The sequence below is a fragment of the Aquarana catesbeiana genome, linkage group LG04 (genome assembly GCF_042186555.1).
Source record: "Aquarana catesbeiana isolate 2022-GZ linkage group LG04, ASM4218655v1, whole genome shotgun sequence".
NCBI lineage: Eukaryota > Metazoa > Chordata > Amphibia > Anura > Ranidae > Aquarana > Aquarana catesbeiana.
This window is the reverse complement of record NC_133327.1, coordinates 134,839,109-134,862,140: the sequence shown is the minus strand read 5'-3', so window position 1 is coordinate 134,862,140 and position 23,032 is coordinate 134,839,109. Positions and strand designations below refer to the sequence as shown.

The 23,032-nt window shown below is 41.4% G+C and overlaps 1 protein-coding gene across 1 annotated transcript in view; it reads right to left on the bottom strand.

Moving 5' to 3' along the window:
* LOC141139503 (retinol-binding protein 1) overlaps window positions 1-18,987 on the bottom strand; it is a 75,820-nt gene extending 56,833 nt beyond the window's left edge. Inside the window, exons 1-2 of the mRNA XM_073625691.1 lie at window positions 18,776-18,987; window positions 10,724-10,902 (exon numbers count right to left, since the gene is read on the bottom strand). Coding sequence (XP_073481792.1) covers window positions 10,724-10,902; window positions 18,776-18,848 — 252 coding nt within the window. The 5' untranslated portion in view covers window positions 18,849-18,987. The remainder of the gene's footprint in view (window positions 1-10,723; window positions 10,903-18,775) is intronic.
* Between the last annotated feature and the right edge of the window lie 4,045 nt (window positions 18,988-23,032).

Genomic DNA, 23,032 nt, shown 5'->3' with positions numbered 1-23,032 from the left:
AGAGAAAGATTTTAGAAACAGAAGACGAGCAGCGTGAGGTGTTGAGAGACTGCAAGCATGATACAGAACAGTGGTCCTCAACTCCTGTACTCGGGACCCACTACCGTGTTTCCCCAAAAATAAGCCCGGGTCTTATATTAATTTTGACAACAAAAGACACAGTAGGGCTTATTTTCGGGGGTAGGTCTTATCATGCCATGTGCCGTCTCTCTGCCTTCCTGTCACGAATCCCCCGTGTAAAAGTGCTTGTAGAATTTTGGAATCACACAATGCAAAACTGCTGCATGCTGAGATGTTGTGCTACATACCTTCTTATATTGACACGCTGGAGGTCTGCAGAGGAGGGGGCCCGAGATCCCCCGCTGACAAATTGGAGAGGGGAAGATTAGCTGAGTGCAGCCTGCCACTTTAGCCCGCCGGAGCTCTGCACAGGGAGCTGCTCTATTCCGAAGGTAATTGGCACAATTGACACACACAGTCTACGCTATACACTACTGCAACAGAGTAGTGTATACACTATACACACAAGCACTCTACACTAGGGGTTATTTTCGGGGTAGGGCTTATATTGCAGCCCTTCTCGAAAATCGCAGTAGGTCTTATTTTCGGTGAAACACGGAAACAGGCCAGATTTTAAGTATTACCTTGGGGAGATGAAGACTAGAATACTGCAATCATTGAGCAGCAAATGATTTGTAAAGCGCTACGTAAACTGTTGGCGCTATATAAATCCTGTATAATAATAATAATAATAATAATAATATCACCTGTGATGTATTTTAGTTATCTTGCAAACCTGACCTGTTAGTGGGTCCTGAGGACAGGAGTTGAGAACCACTGCCATAGAAGAAGTTGTTAGAGACTGAGGACACGCTTCAAGAGAGTCATAGACTGAAGACTCATTACATGAGACTTCTAGAGATCACTGCCATTACAGGCCTTCTAAAAAAGTCAAAGCTTTCCCCTTTGTGCAACCTACAGCCCCTTTAAAATGACTTGTGCCACATTTGATATTTCTTTAGCAAAATTCAATATGAAAGATCAGAGGAAAAAACACAAAAAAGTGAAAAGGGGTGGACAGCCCAGAAAAAAGTAAGAGTGTAAAAATAAAAAAAACTAACTATAATAACCACATGAAGTCACTCTGAGGCACACATGTACGGCTGTGGGTTAATGTTTGTTCACCGGTTCAGGTGCGACTCAGGTCCAAATTTTTGCCAGAATTTGCACCTGAACCGGAACCAAACACGCACCGGACCCTTTTTCAATCCGGACCGCACCCACCACTGACATGTGTAAACCGACTCCATTGAGAGCCGGTCACACTCGCCTGTCATGTGAATTGGATGAAGGGGAAACCCACATCCAATTTGCATATGTGTGAACCCGACCTAAAGAAAAGGGTTCCTTCACTGGCTTGAGTAGGCACCAAAACAGATTGCTGTCTGCAAGGGCTCTGAGGGCCACACAATAAGTGCAAAAAGGTCACAGTTTGGACACCAGGGCCAGGGGTCTAATGAAATTTTACTTATCAGACCCTAAGGGCACTTTCACACTGGGGCGGGGGGGCGTCGACGGTAAAGCTAGTTTTAGTGGCCATTTACCATTGTTTTAGGCCCCTTTCACACTGAGGCGCTTGCAAACTGCCAGTAAAACAACTAGCACTTTTGAAGAGCTTTTCAGGCGCTTTTGAAGCGCTTTCTGTTAATTTCAATGGAGAGGGGTATTTTTTCACCACCCTACCAGTGCACTGCCCCAGTCTCCTTGGCCAGGTGGGGTCTACTATGCTTCTTTTTAGATACTGGCAGAATTGTGGTTTGCAGACAGACATTGGAAATCCATGACCACCCCTACGATTGCAGAATGGTTTACTGAACTCTCACGCATACGGCTTTTGGAAGAACTGATGTAATGATATCACAACAAATACTCATCTAGATGCATGGTCTGTTTGGATAGTTTTTTTTGGATTCCCCCTAATTTGAATCTATTTTGTTATAATCATAGACAGTTGACATACAGATTTCAGGTTACGCCAATCCCCCTGACACCCAAACTCTTGCTCCCCTTCTTTCCTTTTCTGCCATGGTCTCGCTCTCTCTCTTCTTTTCATCTTCGATCATTACCTAACCCCATTGATCCATGCTGGACCCTACACTGTGGAACATTATAAGGACCATGACCCTTCGGACGTTGACTGAAATCTCATACTAAAGCTTTACACACTCTAAGACCAATTAGAGGATCTCCATCACTAACAGAAGTTAAAAAAAATGTTACCTTCACATATTCTGTTTACCAGGACTCACTTTCATCTCCTTATAAAACTTTGCAAAGTTACATTCTCTTATTCTTTATTTATCTATCCAGACTATATGAACCAGTCTGATGCTGAGGGATTATTGTTGTAAATGATCTAACTTCTACTTTTTATTATGCTGCACCTAATTGGAATTTTGTAGTGTATAAAACATTATTCTATAAAAAGAAACACAGCTTATAACAATTACCGTACTTCTTTACAAGTAAAACTGTTACTTCAAACATTCTAGTGTTAGTTATTGGAATACGTATGCCCATTCTGTATCTGTGGAAAATGTGTTTCTTGTAGCCCACAACATAAATATGAAAACTGGAGGAACCAGTGCAGAAATCAGAGAAATGTACAGTTCTTTGCAGATTTTCACAGACCTCCATTAACATTACTATACTATATATGCTATAGGATGAGTAAAGCATTACCTGGAAATATCATGGTATATACTTAACTCACCCAATCCAGCATTCAATACTCCATCCCAAACTTTTGTCATAGCAGCCACCCTACTATGGCAGAAGAGGCTTCTGATTCTTTCACTATAGAAGTTAAGATAGAATGAGTCTTCTTGTAATGTCTTGCTTTGCACAGGGCCTGGGAGCTTGGGGGCAATATCAATCGGAGTGTAGCAGATCTGCTCATTATCACTCTAACGCATTTCAGCAGTAGATTTGAAGCTCCTGAACTGCAATAAAATAAAAAGCTTATACTTCTAATTGCTTCATTCAAACTGCAGAGTCTGCCCTGGGGTGCATTACAAAGACATCTGTATGAATATGTCCACATGGTCACTCAGAATTTGCAACGTGACACACTGGGGTTGATTTACCAATCTGTAAAATCTAGTGCAGTGCTGCATAGAAAGCAGCTTCCAGGTATTAGCTTAATTGAACAAGCTGAAGTTAGAAGCTGATTGGCTACCATGTACAGCTGCACCAGATTTTGCACTCTCCAGTTTTACGAAATCAACCCACTTTGTCTAAATGTCAAAGCCACCCCATGGAAAATCACTTAGCCCCATATCTACATGGAAAGTCTTATGTACTGTATATCCACACCACTTTGTTGCTGCATTTAAGGCTACCAATATCTCTTTTTTGTGTGGCTCTTGTAAATATGGGAACGGTCTGACTCTTTGTGACCAGCACATGTTGTGGACTTTGCAGCAGGTATCAGGTGCAGATCATTTGACCGTGACTTTGACGAGCTTTTCAGGGAATCCCTTGCAGAGCAAACAGCAGGAAGAAGAGGTGATCTACCAAACGTGTAACCACCCTGTTGGGGCATGGCCTGGATGACCCAAGTATTAATTGTTATGTATGTTCTATGATGTGTTTATGGAAATATTAAGTTGTAAATAATAAAAAATATATTTTTATATAGTTAAAGTGAAAAGTGATCATTGTCTGCTGCCTGCATGCTCTTTACACTGAGCTGCTCACGCGCAGCTCAGTGTACAAATTTAGGCAATGCCAAGATAAATGAATTCCCTTGAGGTCATCTCTGCCGGGCCAATGAAAATAGTTCTGCTTTAAAGTGTAACTCCACTTTTGTTGAAAAAAAACAAAAACATTCCCCTCTGGGTGATCTTTGTACATTGCAAGGATTTTGACAAACTTTGTTGCAGATTTCTACCTTTTGTTATTCTGAAGAAATCTATGCGTTTGTCTGTGCCCATGTGCAGAAGTGAGTCTAATTGGAGTGGTTTCTTATTATCAACCAGCTGCCGCACCTGCAAAGCTCTAATGAGGAAAATTGCAGGGTCTGCATCCCTTTGGATGTGATTTTCTATTGGGAGCATCTTACAAAAAAAAAAAAAATCACATTTTTTTGTTGCAGGGGATACCTGATATCTGACTTGTATCTTAGTGTAGACTTCTGGGGAAAATCAGTGAGCCAATCACACAAGCAGGAAATTACATATCTGGGGGGTGTTCTGTACACATTCTGTGTACAGAACACCTCCAGGTAGCCATATTGCATTTCACAGAAAATTTACAGTTGCAGATTGAAAAGGAAAGGTAATTTTTAATAACATTCAATTAAAATATGACTTGAGTGGCAATTGTAAATGCTATATTATTTTTTTTATTCGCTATTTTTTTTCCCCACGAACGTGGAGTTACCCTTAAGTTACCCTTTAAGTGTTATGTAGAGGTGACACCTTTTAAATCCCATTTGTTGCCAATGTATTGGATATGTGGGTATAAGGTATAAATTGTTTAACCGTGACTTTTGCGCCAGGTTTTCGGGGAACTCCTTGCAAAACTGCAGTTATTACAGCCAGTATGCATATAGTGGTGTAGCGGGTGTCTTGTTTCTTCCGCGACCCCGCCAAGCTGGCCGCCACAATGTGCGCAGGCTTTCCAGGCCGAAAGAGGGAGAGAGCTGCCTGTCAGTGTCTGCATGGGCTTTTCACCCCCCTCCCTCTCCTCTCACACACACACACAGGCTATTCTGTTCCTCCCCTGTGTTCCTATTGGCAGGAGGAAGAAAGCCAATTAAAGGAGCAGTTACAGGAACCAATTGATAGGGCTTTAACAAGCAGCAACTGCAAATGACGTTGGAATATGAAGTCTCAGCACAGAGCGGCTTCACTGACTTTTAAAGAGGCAGGACTACAAATCCCAGCATGCTCTTCTGGCAGGAAAGGAGAGACTCCATTTTGATTCCTAGAGGAGAATTCAGTCAGCACAAAGCAGAGGAAGAGATCAGACCTGAGGGAGAGATGTTGTCTCAGGTGATTTCCCTGGGCAATTCAGGCCACTGTCGCCAGTTGGGACTTCCAGCCTGAGAGAGGGGGATCCCAGGTGCACATCCAGGCACATCTGCACCGATGGTGAAGCGTTCCAGTGTGAGGTAACCAGTGGGGGCGCCAGGAGAGCCTGCTGTTCCAGGAAGCTTTGTTTGGGCCTTGACCGCAGTATTGGTGAGAGGGCTTTTGTTCATTGGCAGGAAACAACGACACTGCACCACAGAAGGAGTTGAACACTTTATACAGACATCATTGCTGGTAGTCATCTTGCTGACACTTGTAGTGCCACAGGGATAAAAGGAAAAGGCCATCCATTTCTGTGGACACTGTATACAGACATCATTGTCCTCTCAACTTGCTGAGAAAGATCCTTCCTGCTTTACTTGATAATCCAGGCCAGTTGTGTTGTTTGGCCCTGCTATCCAGGGGTTTAAGTGCACCAACGAAAGTGGCTAGCTAAAGACACAACATTTTAATTTTTCTTCAAAAGGACTGAAGCTACTAGTGCCATACTCTGTATATGCATCGGGTGTGTGGAACAGTTTATCTAAGCCATTACATGTTGATTTGAATAAAGTATTAAAAGTTGGACCTGTGGTGTCAGGGGACAGGAGAGAGAGACCTGACACAAAGAGGGTCATTCCTCTGCTCTCCTCCTCCCTGGACTCATAGAGCCAATCTGAGTAAAGGTCACCAATCCAATTTATAGTGTCATATTGTACTTTATTTGCCATTTAAGTGTGCCTCTGCTCTTGGGGACATTCTAGCGTTTGGTATCCCCTGAAAGAAACTTGAATGTAGGATTGAGAGCTACAGTATCTCACAAAAGTGAGTACACCCCTCACATTTTTGTAAATATTTTATTATACCTTTTCATGTGACAACACTGAAAAAATGACACTTTGCTACAATGTAAAGTAGTGAGTGTACAACTTGTATAACAGTGTAAATTTGCTGTCCCATCAAAATAACTCAACACACAGCCATTAATGTCTAAATCGCTGGCAGCAAAAGGGAGTGAAAATGTCCAAATTGAGCCCAAAGTGTCCATATTTTGTGTGGCCACCATTATTTTCCAGCGCTGCTTTAACCCTCTTGAGCATGGAGTTCACCAGAGCTTCACAGGTTGCCACTGGAGTCCTCTTCCACCTATCCATGATGACATCACAGAGCTGGTGGATGTTAGAGACCTTGCGCTCCTCCACCTTCCATTTGAGGATGCCCCACAAATGCTCAATAGGGTTTAGGTTTGGAGACATGCTTGGCCAGTCCATCACCTTTAATCTCAGCTTCTTTAGCAAGGTAGTGGTCGTCTTGGAGGTGTGTTTGGGGTCATTATGTTGGAATAATGCCCTGTGGCCCAGTCTCTGAAGGGAGGGGATCATGCTCTGCTTCAGTATGTCACAGGGATGCGCAGTGCAAGGGTTCAGATGCAGATTTCAGGGGTCAGTAGTGATGCAGAGTTCAGACCTTTATGACTGTGGAGGGGGGGCATTCATAAGATCCAAATGTTTTTAGGCTTGGGAGGGTCTACTTTAAAGTTCTTTTACTGTTTATGTTCAGTATATCTACAATACTTTAGTATGCATGAACTGGGGAGTGGTTCAGAAATATTAACCTGAAAAACAAAATGTAATATATTGCAGCTTACCAATCATTAGATGTGGTGGCTGCATTTGTTTTTTTGTTTTTTTAGGCTTTAGGCTCCCACTCTGGATTAAAAAGCACAGGGGGCACAGCAGACAGCAGCACTATCAGTCTGGGGGAGTATTCATTTATCTAACAGATTTAGATACACTAGAAATTGAAGTAAAACTCCAGTTTACACTTTATAATTTACTGTAACATATTTTTTCCCCTTTTTTTAGTAAAAAGATTTTACTTAAATATATGGTGACCATTGTAAGCACCCCCCTGTCAGTGGTAAATGGTTTGTCTCATCTCTGTATCTGCAAGTGAGTTTGTTCTTTTGAAAAACAACAGACTTGCTGGCTGGATCACCAGATAAAAACAAAAGAAAGAAAGCCTAAAAGAGAAAACAAATGCAGCCATCACATCTAGGAATTGGTAACCTGCAATATAATAAATGTTTGTTTGTGGGTTTAATGCCGCTTTAATGTCTATTCCACACTTGTGACCATGTTGCTGGTGACAGGTTTGCTATTGAGAGCAGAGGAAGTCATCACCTGACATTGCTACCATGCTGACAGGCTAGTCCTGCTGCTGGCTAGTTGACACCAACAACTGGATCATAATTGTGACATACTGTACTTCAAGTCTGGTTTGCTAGGAGTTGGGTAATCCTGACAGTTTTATCAGTTACTATATCCCTGGTAGTTCCTGTGCCAATTTAGAACATACTGTTTATCACAAGCCTATGGAAAACAGGATCCACCATACCACACTTCAGCACACCTCTACTTTCTGCTCGCCGATTCCAAGTGAACCTGGGAAAGAGAACGAGGAGATCACACTCTGACATGGGGGACTCTGATTCCCAATGAGGTTTATGGCAAATAATGTGTTTGTACAGCTGGAATCTCCCAGCCTTTCTCTCAGCACTGCCCCAGTGTGCACATACACAGAGCTCTGTACTTAGACCTCAGGACTTCTCCTCCATCTCTGCTGACAATGTGGGGGGGCTGTCAGAGCAGCTCTGTCCCTGTACCTTTTCCTGTGCTTGCACTGAGCTGTAATTTAGAGGCAGGGGATGAATGAAGCAGGACACACTGACAGAGAGATCAGGGGAGCTGACTGCCATGTTTACACATACAGAGCACAGAGGAAAGAAACTTACATTTTGGCTGGGTTCCTTACATGGCAGCAAGGGATAGGGGCCATCTAACACTGTGCTCCACAACCACTGTATCGATCTTTGCTGCAGCTACAAGTGTCACTCACAGATGCAGCAAAGACATGGCATGGAGTTTCTGCACACTCCACACTTTGTAGAACACTGAAAACTCCCTGCATATCTCACCTTATTAAACAGGTTTACTTTTTTTCATTTAGTGCAGAGTACAGCAGGTTTACAGCACAGCCAGATTGAGTTTAGATTTCAGTACAGATCAGGACTCACAGTTGCAGAAGACAGAAACTATCCATCCATCCATCTGCTCACATCTTCACTCTGCCCTGTGCTGAGCTCTGATGTCTGCAGTGCTGAGCAGGAAGCAGTGATTGGTGCTACAGTGTAGTTTTATCTTCTTGCTCCGCCCCCTGTAGAGAAGCTCTTCCTGTGACAACCCTGATGGAGCCGGCAAGAGTAAGAGGAACTCAAGCCCGGCCTGGGACAGAGTGTACTCTCTAGCTTCTGAGATAGGACATGGATGTCACTCAGTGACAGTCACTGTACAGAGGAGGCAGCCAATAAGTGTGGGCGCATCGTTAGCCCCGCTTCTGGGCAGACTGTAGCAGCAACAGAGGATGCAGCAAAGAGCGGTGTGAAGCCTGACTATTCTGTGATTCTTATTACTGGCAACCCGGCGCCCCTCCCACACTCTGCCCAGGGCAGCCGCCCCTCCCACCCCCCCCCCCCTGTACCGGCCCTGAGCCCAAGACCATGACACTCCCACCACCATGCTTGAATGTAGGCAAGACAAACTTGTCTTTGTACTCCTGACCTAGTTGCCGCCACACACACTTGACACCATCTGAACCAAATAAGTTCATCTTGGTCTCATCAGACCACAGGACATGGTTCCAGTAATTCATGTCCTTAGTCTGCTTGTCTTCAGCAAACTGTTTGCGGGCTTTCTTGTGCTTCATCTTTAGAAAAGGCTTTCTTCTGGGACGACAGCCATGCAGACCAATTTGATGCAGTGTGCGGCGTATGGTCTGAGCACTGACAAGCTGACCCCCCCCAACCCTTCAATCTCTGCAGCAATGCTGGCAGCACTGATACGTCTATTCTGCAAAGGCAACCACTGGATATGACGCTGAGCACGTGCACTCAACTTCTTTGGTCGACCATGGTGAGGCCTGTTCTGAGTGGAACTTGTCCTGTTAATCTGCTGTAAGGTCTTGGCCACCGTGTTGCAGCTCAGTTTCAGGGTCTTGGCAATCTTCTTATAACCTAGGCCATCTTTATGAAGAGCAACAATTCTTTTTTTAAGATCCTCGGAGAGTTCTTTGCCATGAGGTGCCATGTTGAACTTCCAGTGACCAGTATGAGAGAGAGTGATAACACCAAATTTAACACACCTGCTCACCATTCACACCTGAGACCTTGTAAAACTAACTAGTCACATGACACCGGGGAGGGAAAATGGATAATTGGGCCCAATTTGGACATTTTCACTTAGGGGTGTACTCACTTTTGTTGCCAGCAGTTTAGACATTAATAGCTGTGTGTTGAGTTATTTTGAGGGGACAGCAAATTTACACTGTTATACAAGCTGTACACTCACTACTTTACATTGTAGCAAAGTGTAATTTCTTCAGTGTTGCCACATGAATAGATATAATAAAATATTTACAAAAATGTGAGGGGTGTACTCACTTTTGTGAGATACTATATATTGCTCTTAAATCTCAGTTATTGCTCTCTAGTTGATAAAACTATATACTGGTACTGTCCGTTATTCTTCCACAGAAATATTGCAGTAAAGACAATTTCTGTTTTAGCATAACGTGTGTGTGTCTCATTGGTCATTGCACTTACACTATTGCCAGGTGTGCCAGAGGGGGCTGAGACTGTTATTAGGGTTGAGAGGCAGAGTAACGGACTGAACATACAAAAGCAGCTCCTTCAGGGGTATCGCTACAGTAGTTTCAATGCATTCTGTATATAAACAGGGGCAGGACAAAATGTTGGTTTTCACTGCCTGAAGACCAGTACAGAGCCATAATTTTAATAGGATTTGAATCACTATCCACATGGGCATTTTGCAAAGTTCAGCAGAAGGAATCTGCCCATTCCTGCTGCTGGAATTGATAGCTGTGTGTGGATAGCAGCAGCCACCAAGCCTGTACACTGTAACGACAGGATGTAGGCGGTCACAGCTGTTCATGCCTGCTTGCAAAGCCAGCGATTACAGCTGGACGCACACAAAATATGTCCAGCCGCAATCACGTCATGTGGTTGCTGGCTGTGTGAACAGGCATGGTGAACAGGCATGAATATACTGTCGGCTGTCAACAGCCTGTCATTTCAGTGTACAAATTTGGCGCCCACAGCTATTCACACACAGCTGTCAATCCCAGCTTCAGGAATCAACAGATTCCTGCCGTTGGGATGCGCTGCATGGCAAAACGCCCATGTAAATGGTGCCTACACCAGTAAGAAGTAGTTCCCCGAATGTTATTAATTTCCCCAGTGACAAAAGGAAATGTCAGAATGATCAAAACTTCTTCAAAAACAAGAGTCATTTCATGTAACAAAATGAACCTTTACCTTGGAAGCAGTTTGTACAGCAAGATTAGTATTCAGATTACACTTTCATGTACAACAACTGTCCAGGAAAACTGGTTGACAGTATGTAGGATGAAGAAACAAGAGCAATGACTGCTCCGCTGAAAGAATGCTGAATACAAAACATCTCCTCCCAGCAGAAGTAGCAGAGGCTAACACACCAAGAGAATGCGAAACTAATCTGCTCACTAAGGAACTCTTTGTTAAAAAAATGGGCTAATCTGGCCTTAATTCTTACCATGCATTTGCGATCATCTACTCCAGACAAATCCTCTTCAAACTCCTTTCCCACATCAAACTCCATGATGTAGTTCCTAAAAGTGCTCAGTGTCTTAATCACCATGTGCTCCCCATTCTGAATGATATCTTTGTCCGGCTTCAATAGAGTGGCGATCTTCCTCAGAGCAACATTGACGTCTGTGTAGGGAGGAGAGAAGAAGAATTTTATTGTCTGTCAAGGGAAACCCTCATACCTGAGCAGCCTCTGATCAGTAGTAGCCTGGCTCCTCAATTAAGGGCCTTTATCCTGATTAGAGGACAAATAGAAGCCATGTGTGTATACATTCAGGATCAACATTCCAATGGAATCACTGCGCTTTATTCAATGTGTGGGGACTTAGGGGTGAAAAGAAAGAGGCTTTGGCTCAGCAAGCTTTATAGAATTATACAGATTTTACTTACGGTAATATGTATTATGTCACTAATATATAATTGGGAGCTTAAATAAACTGAACATTCAAACTCACACCAATCATTATGGCACACATTGCCAAATCACTTCAATACTTTAGAAGAAAATACTACTTTCTTTAATAAAAAAAAATGCATCTACTAGGGGCATTATAGGTGTTTCAAAACATGCAGATGAGAGTCTTTACAGACAAGCACTGTCTGTTAGCACCTTGAACCAAAGGATGACCATATAGTTATATGCATATAAACTTACAATCTTGAATATTATTATTATTATTATTATTATTATATATATATATATATATTATAATTTTTTTTTTTAATGGTCTGCACAGCAATGCCTCCTTCTTCTACATACTTGTGCCCTTTTTATCAAGTCACCATGGTGGGGGGCTAAGTGGTGTCTTGCCGTACTGGGGTTCTGGGTCAATTTCCAAAATCATTTCCCCTATAATAAAATTAGGGCCAAGGAAGTCAGGCTGAGTTAGGTTTGCATGTTCCCAGTGCTATGAACAACAATACTCATCTGAAAAATTCAACCAACATCTATTGTTTGTGGCAAGCCTCAGGTGAGCCTGAATTTCCTGCTGTTATGGTTAAGGATATCTAGTATTTTAGGCTGGTTTTATGAAGACTTAACCAATATTCTTTGGGTATTCAGTGAGCAAAAATAATATTGCCCTATTTGAGTTACGAAATGACCAATGATTTTCTGTAGACAGTCCTTGAGAATTTATAACAGCACAAGTAATAATTTAGTATAAAGAATTACTGTCTAGTAGGAAAAAAATAGCTACTGTGCCAACTATTGAAAACGATCAACAAATGACTTTAAAATAATACAAATCAATACTGATTGTGCTTGATCTTGAAAACTGGATTTAGCTCATGAAAGCATCCCTGTTGAGTGATGGAAACTCCCTGCGTCTACACACAGTTATACTTGCCTCTCCAGCGGCCCATATGTCTTACCTCCCCTTCCACTCCAGTCTCTGTCAGATTGATCAGCACTTGACATTTCTGGGAGTGTCGAATGGCTGTGTCCCTCACCCCATGTCATGATTTCATCCTGTGACCTCTACATCAGTACAGAACTCAGTAGTGATATAATGGTTGGAGATTGGAACCACCGTGTGTTTGGGAACACAGTAGGGTTGCCACCTTTTCTTCAAATCAAACCCGAACACTTTAGCGGCGCTCAGAATTTTTTTTTTTGTAGTATAAACTATACATATATTTTGCTATTAAATAAAATTTCTAATCATATGAAGTTAATAACAAGAGTCCCCCTTTACATCAGAGTCCACAGAGTTCCCCTTTTACATATGAACTTGCAGAGTTCCCTTTACCTGTAAGGGGGGACTCTGCAGACTCTGATGTAAGGGAGAACTCTGGGGACTCTAACATAAGGGATGCTCTGGGAACCCTGATTTAAGGGGGAACACTGAGAACTCTGATGTACGGAGAGGATTCTGATGTAAGGGGAAACACTGTGGCCTCTGGTGTAAAGGGGAGCTCTGATGTAAGGGGTGCTCTGAGAACTCTGATTTACCTTAGTGTACTCCCTCAGAGGCAGGAGAGAGATGGGGGATACTTCAGTCACAGACAGGGATAGATGGTGAGCTCACTCACCCCTTGGCAGTCAGCACCTCTCATCCAGATGTATCTGAGGCTGCTGGACTTAAAATTTCCAGCCCACACTTTCCTTTTCTGAGGCACAGTGCCGGGGATTGGAGTGTGGGCAGACACAGAGGGATAGGGGTGGGAGGAAGGGGTGCAGATCGAGCCCTCTCTCCTCTCCCGTCTGTATGTGGGGGGATTGTTAGTGCTGGCTTTGGGCAGCATGATAGAGAGTGTAAAAGACACTCTCAGCTTAGACAACTGGAGCCAGCAACGCTGCTGGGAAACTATAGTTCAGTCTGACTAATGTGTCCGGGTTTCAGGCAGTCTGAAACCTGGACGCATGATGCCAAACCCGAACCGTCCGGGTGAATCCCGGACAGGTGGCAACCCTAGGACACAGGCATCCAACACTCTGGAAGTGTCAAATGCTGAACATACTCAGAGAGGTAAGTATAAAGGCTCTTACACTGCAAGGGCATTAGTCTTTATTTTTTTATCACCTGACAGGATGGCTTCTCCCCTTTGATAATAGCACCATTACTATATTGTAAATATGTAAGTAAACACATTTAGAAATAACTGCTTGTCACCACCTTGACTGTGTGGCCCTGCGCTAATGCACCAGTCTTCCTCCTCATATTCTGGGCCTCCATTTTCATCATCATCTGTGGGCAGATCTTCCTTGTTCTGTGCCAGCCTACCAATATAGTTAGTACTAATCCTGTGCATGCATGGTACGAAGTCTAATCTAAGATGGCATGTTATGGAACAAGGTCTGAAAGACTTAATTTAATGGAATAATATATATATATATATATATATATATATATATATATATATATATATATATATATATATAATATTTTATACACACAGACACACACACATATATATATATACCGGTGGTTGCTATATATACACATGCATGGCATGGTTTGACAGGCTTTGTGGGGAATCTCCCCTAGTGTCACTGAAGGTTATATGAATTGCTTGAATAATAGAGGTCTGGTGATCCAATCTAAGCAGGTTGGACCCAGTTCACTAGTTAGGAGAAGGTTTTTCCTTCAGCTTGAAATAACAAACATCTGGATCCAGTTTATGGTTATCTGACACATGCATACTTGTCTGTGCCTAATATTTTCATCCTTCAGTGATACCCAGCTGTATACTTGAGGTTGAACAGCCATTGCATTATCTAGTTATTTCTACTAAAGCAGGCTGCACCTTGTTCAAGCGGCAGAAGTTACACACTGATAAAGATGGACTTGTGCAGCACAGCTAGGGACATTCATAGGCAGGGATTTTCCACAGCTTTTACCCAGAGGGACTCCAGCCATTACCAGGATTACAGGGCTAGTAGTTGGGTAACTGGAGGAGAGTAAGGTGGGTGTGGGTTCTGGGGGGGGGGACAAAGAAGGAGAGGGAGGTGACCTATGGGGTTTGGGGATATTATCACCGGCATGTTTTATGTATGAGTATAGGTTTCATTTTTAATAAAAGGTATGCAGTAGCCTAGGTATTAGCTTTATCATTTGTGGCGTTTTTTTGTTTTGTTATGGAACAATAACAAGTTGCATCAGATCTTGTACACTGCATGCGCTGCACAAGATCTGGCAAATGTGCCTTGCATAGAATGGAATGACTTGTTGCTAATAGCAAGCTGCCCCAGATCATGCATGAAGCATATGCCAGATCTCATATGGAACACGCACAAGAACAGGTGAGATTTCCCAAGATGGTACTGGTGAATGATGTCGCCTACCCAGGGTGTATTTGTGAGGCCAGGGCTACATCACCTCTACCTCAGGGAAATCGAGAAGTTGAAAAATAAATGTACGTTTACCAAGCATTGTTTGCATTTAGTGACTTTTATGACATTAATGGATGGGCATGCAGTGCTGCATGCACCATGATATCCTCTGTTTGGCAGTAATTATCTGCTTTCAGGGTCCCCTTATTGAGGAAAATGTGTTTTGTAATTGCGGAGCTCTCCTTGAGAAACACTAGTTGTCTGGCTTTGATAATGGCTTCTGTATTTTTTGTCCTGACTTTTCTTGCTTGTTCTGGTCAGAAAAGTACTGAAGCCATAGACAGCCAGGTAACTAGTATTCTTAGAAGGAAGAAGGTCTGCAATGACAACAGCCTTTTTATTCTTTTATTAGGACATCATGTATGAATGCTGGATGAGAGAAGCGTTCCTGCACGTACAATAAGTGTGTAAATAATGAAGTAGCTACTACTTTGATGGCAAGATGTGCTCCAACTAGATCTGTAGGCGAGTTCCCTGGAGAGACATGAAGCAATGGCTTATACAATGTGAAAAAGGAAAAAAACTTCACTGACACTGAGCAGACAGGATTAAACTTTAACATGTTCAGAATCCATAGTGCACAAAGGACAAAACAGATGAACTGATAGCATAATATATCCACTACTCCATGTCCATCCATGTGTGGGGGAGGTTAACTTTTCACTGCAAAATAACATCAGTTATCTTGTGGCAATGGAAAAATTTTTGACTTTCCACTGTGCACATTGAAAATATGCTTACATTTTAAAATCAGTCCAAACAACAATCATCCCCCTTCCCAAGGACTTACTGAGCTATTTTCAAAGACATAAAAATCTGTGTCCATGGCAAACAAATTGTTATTTTTTCCAAAAATTAAACCTGACCACACCACCACACTTCTCTTACTTTTAAAAAACATTATCTTTGCTCAATATTTCTTTATAAATAATCCCCAAATTCTAATCAATATTTATCCTCATTCTGAATTGTGTTTTATCAGATCTCAGATTCATTTCCCTAAATTGTTCATGCATCTGTTTTTTTTTTATCTTAAATCTTTTATTTAAAAAAAAATCCAAGGGAAAAAAAATGGTGGTGTTCAATTGCATTTTAATCTAATTTGACTGGAAATGATGAACAGACTGAAATCTTAAGAGGCAAATCACATGTTTAGGAATACATGAACCATGCAGCAGTGCCACTGAAACTAAAATCTTGTAAATGTACATCAATGCATATGCACTGTTATGTGGGGCATACAAAAAATAAATAAATAAAAAAAATTAAATAAAAAAAGGTTCCTTCCCAATTTTCTGTGTGTTTTATTGTATTTACAGCCCTTTAAAAATGAATGTGTGGCCTTAATGTGTATGATAATGCCCCACACCTTGTTTTTCAATTTAACCATCCAAAAAGGTTCAAAAAGTACTCCAAGTGGTCGTATTTTGTTTAGAATTAATTGACATCTTGATTTATCGATACTACGGTAATTTCACTTGAACATGTTTCAGCTCCCTCTTGGTATTCATACTGGACAGTGATGCATTTTAATAATTACCTGTTTATTTCAGTTTGTATAGAGGTAGATGTATGAACATTTACAGTAGGTGTGGTTTTATTTTGTAATTGTATGAGCACATTTGTATTTTATTGTATTCTGAGGTATAGCCATACAATTGGATGGTCCTATACAGTTATATTATGTTCAAGCCACATGTAACTTTATCAAGCATTTTTTCATTAAAAAAAAAAAAAAAATTTGCATCTATGATCTTTTTCAGCTATATCATTTTTTTTTTTTTTTACTGCATAGAAATGTTTATGGGCCTGGGTTGTAAGGTCATAGGTTTTGGGTTGGTACGAACAAAGACAACTCTACTGTGCATGCATACCACACACCAATGCAGATCACAAGTTTCATAAACCTGTCTGTGTTATATTGATCGCTTAAAATATGTGGCGTTCTGGAATACTGAGACTGTCACTACTCTCAGGGCATAAAGAGACATTATACTGATATATTGAATGGAGCGTACAAGAGGTTGTGAAGCAGTGATGTCATTACACAGCTGCTAAGTGCCTTTGTTTGATAAGACGCCTTTGATGCAATATTCCTCCAAATTTCTCAGGGTCACACATTTATTGGACAGGATACCAGTATTATCTTTTAACAGACTGGAATTGAACAAACTAGGACCATTTGAACTCTGAAGAAATAAAATGTTGTAAAAGTGGCATCTAACAGACACAAAAATATAAGGGTGGGTATTGTTCATTAGGAGAAAAATGGCACATCTCCAGCAGCATGAATGGCATGCTTGGATTGTCCTGTAAAGTAAGGGATAGTTTATTACCATTCAAATATTAAAGTTCTTCATCTTTTCCCCAGAAACCCCCCATATATCACTACACTTTGTAGGTGACAATGAGAGTTAAGTTCGGAAAAATGTCATAGACAGGTATGGGTTGGATTGCTCATAATGCACTATTAAGGGATGAATGAAGAGAAGGACATCCAGTCCAATTACACTTTTTCAAATAATTAGATTCCATTCTTGTAGGGCAAACATATCACATATTTTCATCTATAAGTTATTTTAGTCATATCTACAGGTGCCCATAGGTATCAAGCACGCATTTAAAATATGATATCCAACAGACTTTCTTGTATGGTAGACTCATCACCTAATTACATTTATGATTAGATTTTAGTTTATGTCCAGGTGCCCCTAGACCAGTGTCTCCCAACCTTTTTTCAGTCAAGGCACTCTTTAAATTTATGGACAATCTCGAGGCACCATCCAAAACTATGGACAGTCTTGAGACACCCCATTTTAAAATGTAAAAACTATTCTGATAGTTTTACATAAAGCAGCAACATCAATACTCATAGGACACCCAATGTTAAAGGTGATCTATTCTTCAAAGCAAATACACTTTTGCACACTTTTGCAAACTGGTACTGACTAGTATTTTAATGTTTCTCTTGTTCCTCAGATTTTTCTCTATCACTTAGCTAATAAGACCCCAAAGCTGATGCGGAGAGGCAAGGGAGGGTTAAACAAGGATGATATGCAGGCAAGTGGCTTTGTATACAATTTGGGGTCAATTTTTAGGCATTTTGCCAAGGCACCCCTGAAGAAACCTTAAGGCACCCTGGTTGAAAAAACTGCCATGGACATCCAATGGCAATCAATCATACATGTACAACTTGACTGTTGACAAATCTTTACATTAATACACACACTCAGATTACTAAAAGTGCAATGTTCTGCCAATGGAAGAAAAGGGGGGCAGCACAAGCCCAAAAATAGCTTATCCTAGAGAAAACAATAGCGATCTGCCAGGGAAATCCATTGGTTCTTCCAGCAATGGCTTTTGCCCATAAATAAACATTCTGAGATTTGACCACAACCAAGTGGATTGGGTGGCATATCTGCAGGAGCCTAAATGTACCCATAAAATGCCTGCCCTTACCTGTAATCCCAGCATGTTCATTGGACAGTGTGGGACAGGAAAATGACAACAAAAGCTTTAGTGTACACAATGTATTGCCTTTGTCCATTGCACAAAAGACTGATGAGCTATATTTTAATAACAGAAGAAAACAGGTTTATAAATACTGATGCTGTTCTAACCAATGCACACATATTAGGTATGTATAACCAATGCATGCTCAAAACACACATATAAACATATACAATGCAAGTATGCATACCTAGAAAAACCCATAAGAAATAAATGTATATTTATGACCGTTAGATGCTTAGCTTGTATTATCATATGCAGCAGCTGTGACCATCTTTATAAATTCATACAATAAAAATATCCCCTAGCTTTCCTGACAATGGAGGCTGATACAGCTGTTGATTTTTCTGCGGTAAAGGCAGGCCAAAAAAAAAGGCACACAAAGTGCTGCCAAAACCTGTATGATTATCCTGCAAGAGTGAGGAAGCAAATGAAACTGGTGGGAGGAATAGAAGTTCCAGTTTTTGATTAAGAAAAGAAAACTTAGACATATGTACATATTCTGTACGTTAAATATGAGAATATTTAATAGTCTATATTGTGAAATGCTTAATGAGGCGGTGTGCTGATCCACAGAAACTCTAGCAAAAACCCCAAAGTGCATTCCAGGGAGTGGAAAATCTGCCAAGACACCTGACGTCAATCCAGACTTACCCAGTGCCTTCAGATACTCCTCAAAATTCTCATTGCTCATCATTTTCCAGTACCCATTGAAGTCAGTTGGCATTATTGCAGGCTTGGCGACCACAAGTGAACTCCTTGTTGCTGAGGCTGGTGAAGTAGTGTGTGCTCTGGCTGTGACTGAGAGCTGTGCTATGCAAGATCTTTACCCAGACCCTGCTGTTAAAGAGAGCCCCTCCTAATTCTATCACAATGCAAAAAGTTACCTCCCTCCCACTGGCCATCTCTGACTATGCACAGCAGTCTGTTCTTTGCTCACATTGTTACACTCAAGCTGGCATGTCAAATAAAATTGAAACCGAGAGTGAAAACCAGTATCTCAATTTCAGGATCACATTACTACTGTTAACGGGCTAACTGAAAAATGCGCGACATTAGAGATCATTATCTTATAAAAAATGATATATAGCCACTTGAGCTCAAGGTCTTTTCTGGCACTTTTTGTTTACATGTAACAATCAGTATTTTTTGCTAGAAAATTACTTAGAACCCCCAAACATCATATATATTTTTAAAGCAGAGCCCCTACAGAAAAAAAAGTGGGTTTTTGCAAGTTTTTTTATGTTACACGGTATGTGCGCAGCGGTTTTTCAAACACAATTTTTTGGAAAAAGATACACTTTACATTTTTTATGCAAAAATACATACCCCAGTTTTTTAAATAAAATATAAAAGATGATGTCATGCTGAGTAAATAAATACCAAACATGTGATGCTTTAAAATTGTGCACGCCCTTGCAACGGCGACAAACAACATCAATTTTATTATACATAGGCGATGCTTTAAAAGCCTTTACAGGTTACCCCTTTAGATTTACAGAGGAGTTCTGGTGCTAAAATTACTGACCATGGTCTGATGTTTGTGGTAATACCTCACATGTGTAGGACGATCGCTGTTTGTGTGCGTGCAGGACTGACACGTATGTTCAGCTTTGCACGCAAGCACAGGGGACTGGGGTACTTTATTTTTAACTATTAATTTTTTTTTACACTGTCGCTTTAATTTTTCATTGTTATCAGTTTTATTGCTGTAAACATCCTTGTGACAGCAATAAGCATGTGACAGGTACTTATGTAGAGATCTGGGGTCTATAAGACCCCAAATCCCTCCTTTACCCTTAAAAACATTGAAAACACCAAGATCAGTGTTTTTGACTGTTTACATTTTTAAAAAATGGCGCCGTTGACATCTGGGTAAACCGGAAGTGATGTCAGGTCATCGCTTCCAGGTTACCATAGCGAAGAACAGATCAAAGCCGATCCCAGCTTTGTTCAGCTGTCTGATCAGCCAGCGGTGGGATGGGAAAGCCCGGGCAAGCTGCCAAAGGAGGGGGGTGCCCTTCTTCTGCTTGTAAAAGCAATCCAGCAGCTAGTTAGCCGCTAAGATTGCTTTAACTAGAGAGCTGACTGCCAGCTCTATAAAACTGTACCAGGGTGATACTTGCAGGCATCATCCCGGTATAACTACTTACAGGTATGTTGCTGGTCGGCAAGTGAATATATAGTAGTTTTTTTTTTACATTTACAGTATGCAAATATTAACCCTGATTTTAATATCAAAAGCTGTATAATTGTAAACCCAGCACATTAGCTTTACCCCTACCTGCCCCCATTCCCAGCAGCATATACTTACCTTTCCTTCATACCTGCCACTCTATTTAGCCAAAGGAAATACCCAGTACTTCCATGTATGGAGAAGCATGTGACTTGTTCACATAACAGCACTGGACCAATCCAGCCCGACACAGATGAAGGATCCATATTCCTGTGAGCTATTAAAGGTCTTTGCATTCACTCTTAATGGTTATAAAGAGCATAAGCATCTGCATACGTCTACATTACAGTGAACCCTTTTGGTTTGCTCTGCACCTTTCATGGATAAGCACCTTAAAAAATATTTTTTACAATTAAGCCTGAAGAGCATTACACCCGCAATCAGTGGATCATGGGTGCAATGTTAGGCTTCTGCAGATGGACACACAGTTACTCTGCTGCAGAAAGTGTCGGTAACAAAATGCCCGCAGATTAGCACACTGGTAGTTCATTGAGAACTACAAGCCCTCTGCTGCAGTGGCAGATTGGACTTGTAGTTCATTCATTCAGATTCCTGGCGAGGACTGGTCCATAGTAACATGTTACTAAAGGTGAACTTATCCCTGAAAAGCAAGTTAGGAATGGTAATTCACATAATTTTATCATAGATTCTGTTTAACCACTTGATATCCCAAGGCCACTTATAAACATGCTGGAACTCACGGTATTAAAACAGACTGAAAGCAACCATGAGCTTGTTACCATTTTGTTCAGCCAACTCCCAAGAGTCCCAGCTATCCAGGAGTGATCTGGGTGGCGGCAGAGCTGCTTGACCATTTTTATAGGACCGTGAAGGTGCTGCAGTCCTGTGTTTGACCAATTGGAGTGGAGAGCAGAGGGAGACATTAAGAGTCTAATAGACCCCTGCTGTCTCCATAAAGGGAACCTGTCACTTGCCCAATGCATAACAATGCTTGTTAGCAATTTGTGATAACAATGAAGTTAAATGGAAAAAAATGTTAATCTAATTTAGCATAAAATAAATAAAAATAAATTTTAAAGCAAACTGTAGCTCTGCACACACATGCAAATGCAAATGCACCTAGGGTGATTTCACTACACGTTGGTTATCACTGAAAACACCAGACTGAGAGTAATAATTGAACAGCCATCATTTGCTGTTAGCTTTGAAATAATATCCTGTAAAAGTTTTAAAGCATTGTCAATGGACCATTTTGGGTACAGTAGTAGGCATGCTCAATTTTCAGACTTGGCATATTTGTTATCTGTCAACTCATTTCTTATATTTTACAAAGATAAATGGGTATTAAATTGTGTTTGTGTGCACTAAAATAAATTTAATGTATTTTTTTGAAAAAAATATAGATTTGATAAAAAAGTTGCTTATCATTTTATTTTACAGGACCTCTGCTTTCAGATAATGCATAATTGTTTGGAGGTTTCAAGTAGTTCTGTATAAAAAATAAAATAAAATAAAATGCAGATTTTAACATGTATGCAAAAAAAATTGTAAAAGTTGTTCCAGACACAAAATAAACAACATTTCTGGGAAACAAGAAAACCAATCAAGCATAGTTGCCAACATTGCAAAAAAAAAATTCGGGACACTTCTTTGCATGTAGGCGGAGCCTGCTATAATTAGGGTGCGTGGCATTCGGTTGTAGGCGGGGCATACTGTACGTGGCGAGAAATGGGCGTGGCTTGCACGGAATAGTGGGCGTGTCTTAAATGGCCGTGGCTCAGAAGGGGGTGTGGTATGAGATGAATGAGGGATGGAGGGAGAAGAAAGAAAGAAAGAAAGAAAGAAAGAAAGAAAGAAAGAAAGAAAGAAAGAAAGAGAGAAACAAAAAGAAAGAGAGAAACAAAAAGAGAGAAAGAAAGAGGGATGGAGTGACAGCAGGCCCAGATCCTACACAACAATAGAAATATGTGTATTCCAGAAAGTTTAACAAATCAGCAGATAAAGATACTCCAAACACCTGGTGTTGACGCTTCAATCATCCCGGCACCATGGTTGTTATGGTGTCAGGATGATTGAAGTGCATTATTTCTATAATTACATTGTAATATAGAATGAAATTATTTAACTCACCATAATGCAGAATCAGTGGGAACCCTGAGCGTGTCACCTGCCATGTCGCCTGCCACCAGATGCCATCAGGTGTCCCCAGCGGAGTCCTCCCTTACATCAGGCATTTCCAGCTGACTCCTCCCTTACATCAGGCATTGCCAGCAGAGTCCTCCCTTACATCAGGCATTGCAGCGGAGTCCCCCCTTACATCAGACATTGCCAGCGGAGTCCCCCCTTACATCAGACATTGCAGCGGAGTCCCCCTTACATCAGACATTTCAGCGGAATCCCCCCTTACATCAGACATTGCAGCGGAGTCCCCCCTTACATCAGACATTGCAGCGAAGTCCCCCTTACATCAGGCATTGCAGCAGAGTCCCCCTTACATCAGGCATTGCAGCAGAGTCCCCCCTTACATCAGACATTGCAGCGGAGTCCCCCCTTACATCAGACATTGCAGCGGAGTCCCCCTTACATCAGGCATTGCAGCGGAGTCCCCCTTACATCAGGCATTGCAGCGGAGTCCCCCTTACATTAGGCATTGCAGCGGAATCCCCCCTTACGTCAGGCATTGCAGCGGAGTCCACCTTACATCAGACATTGCA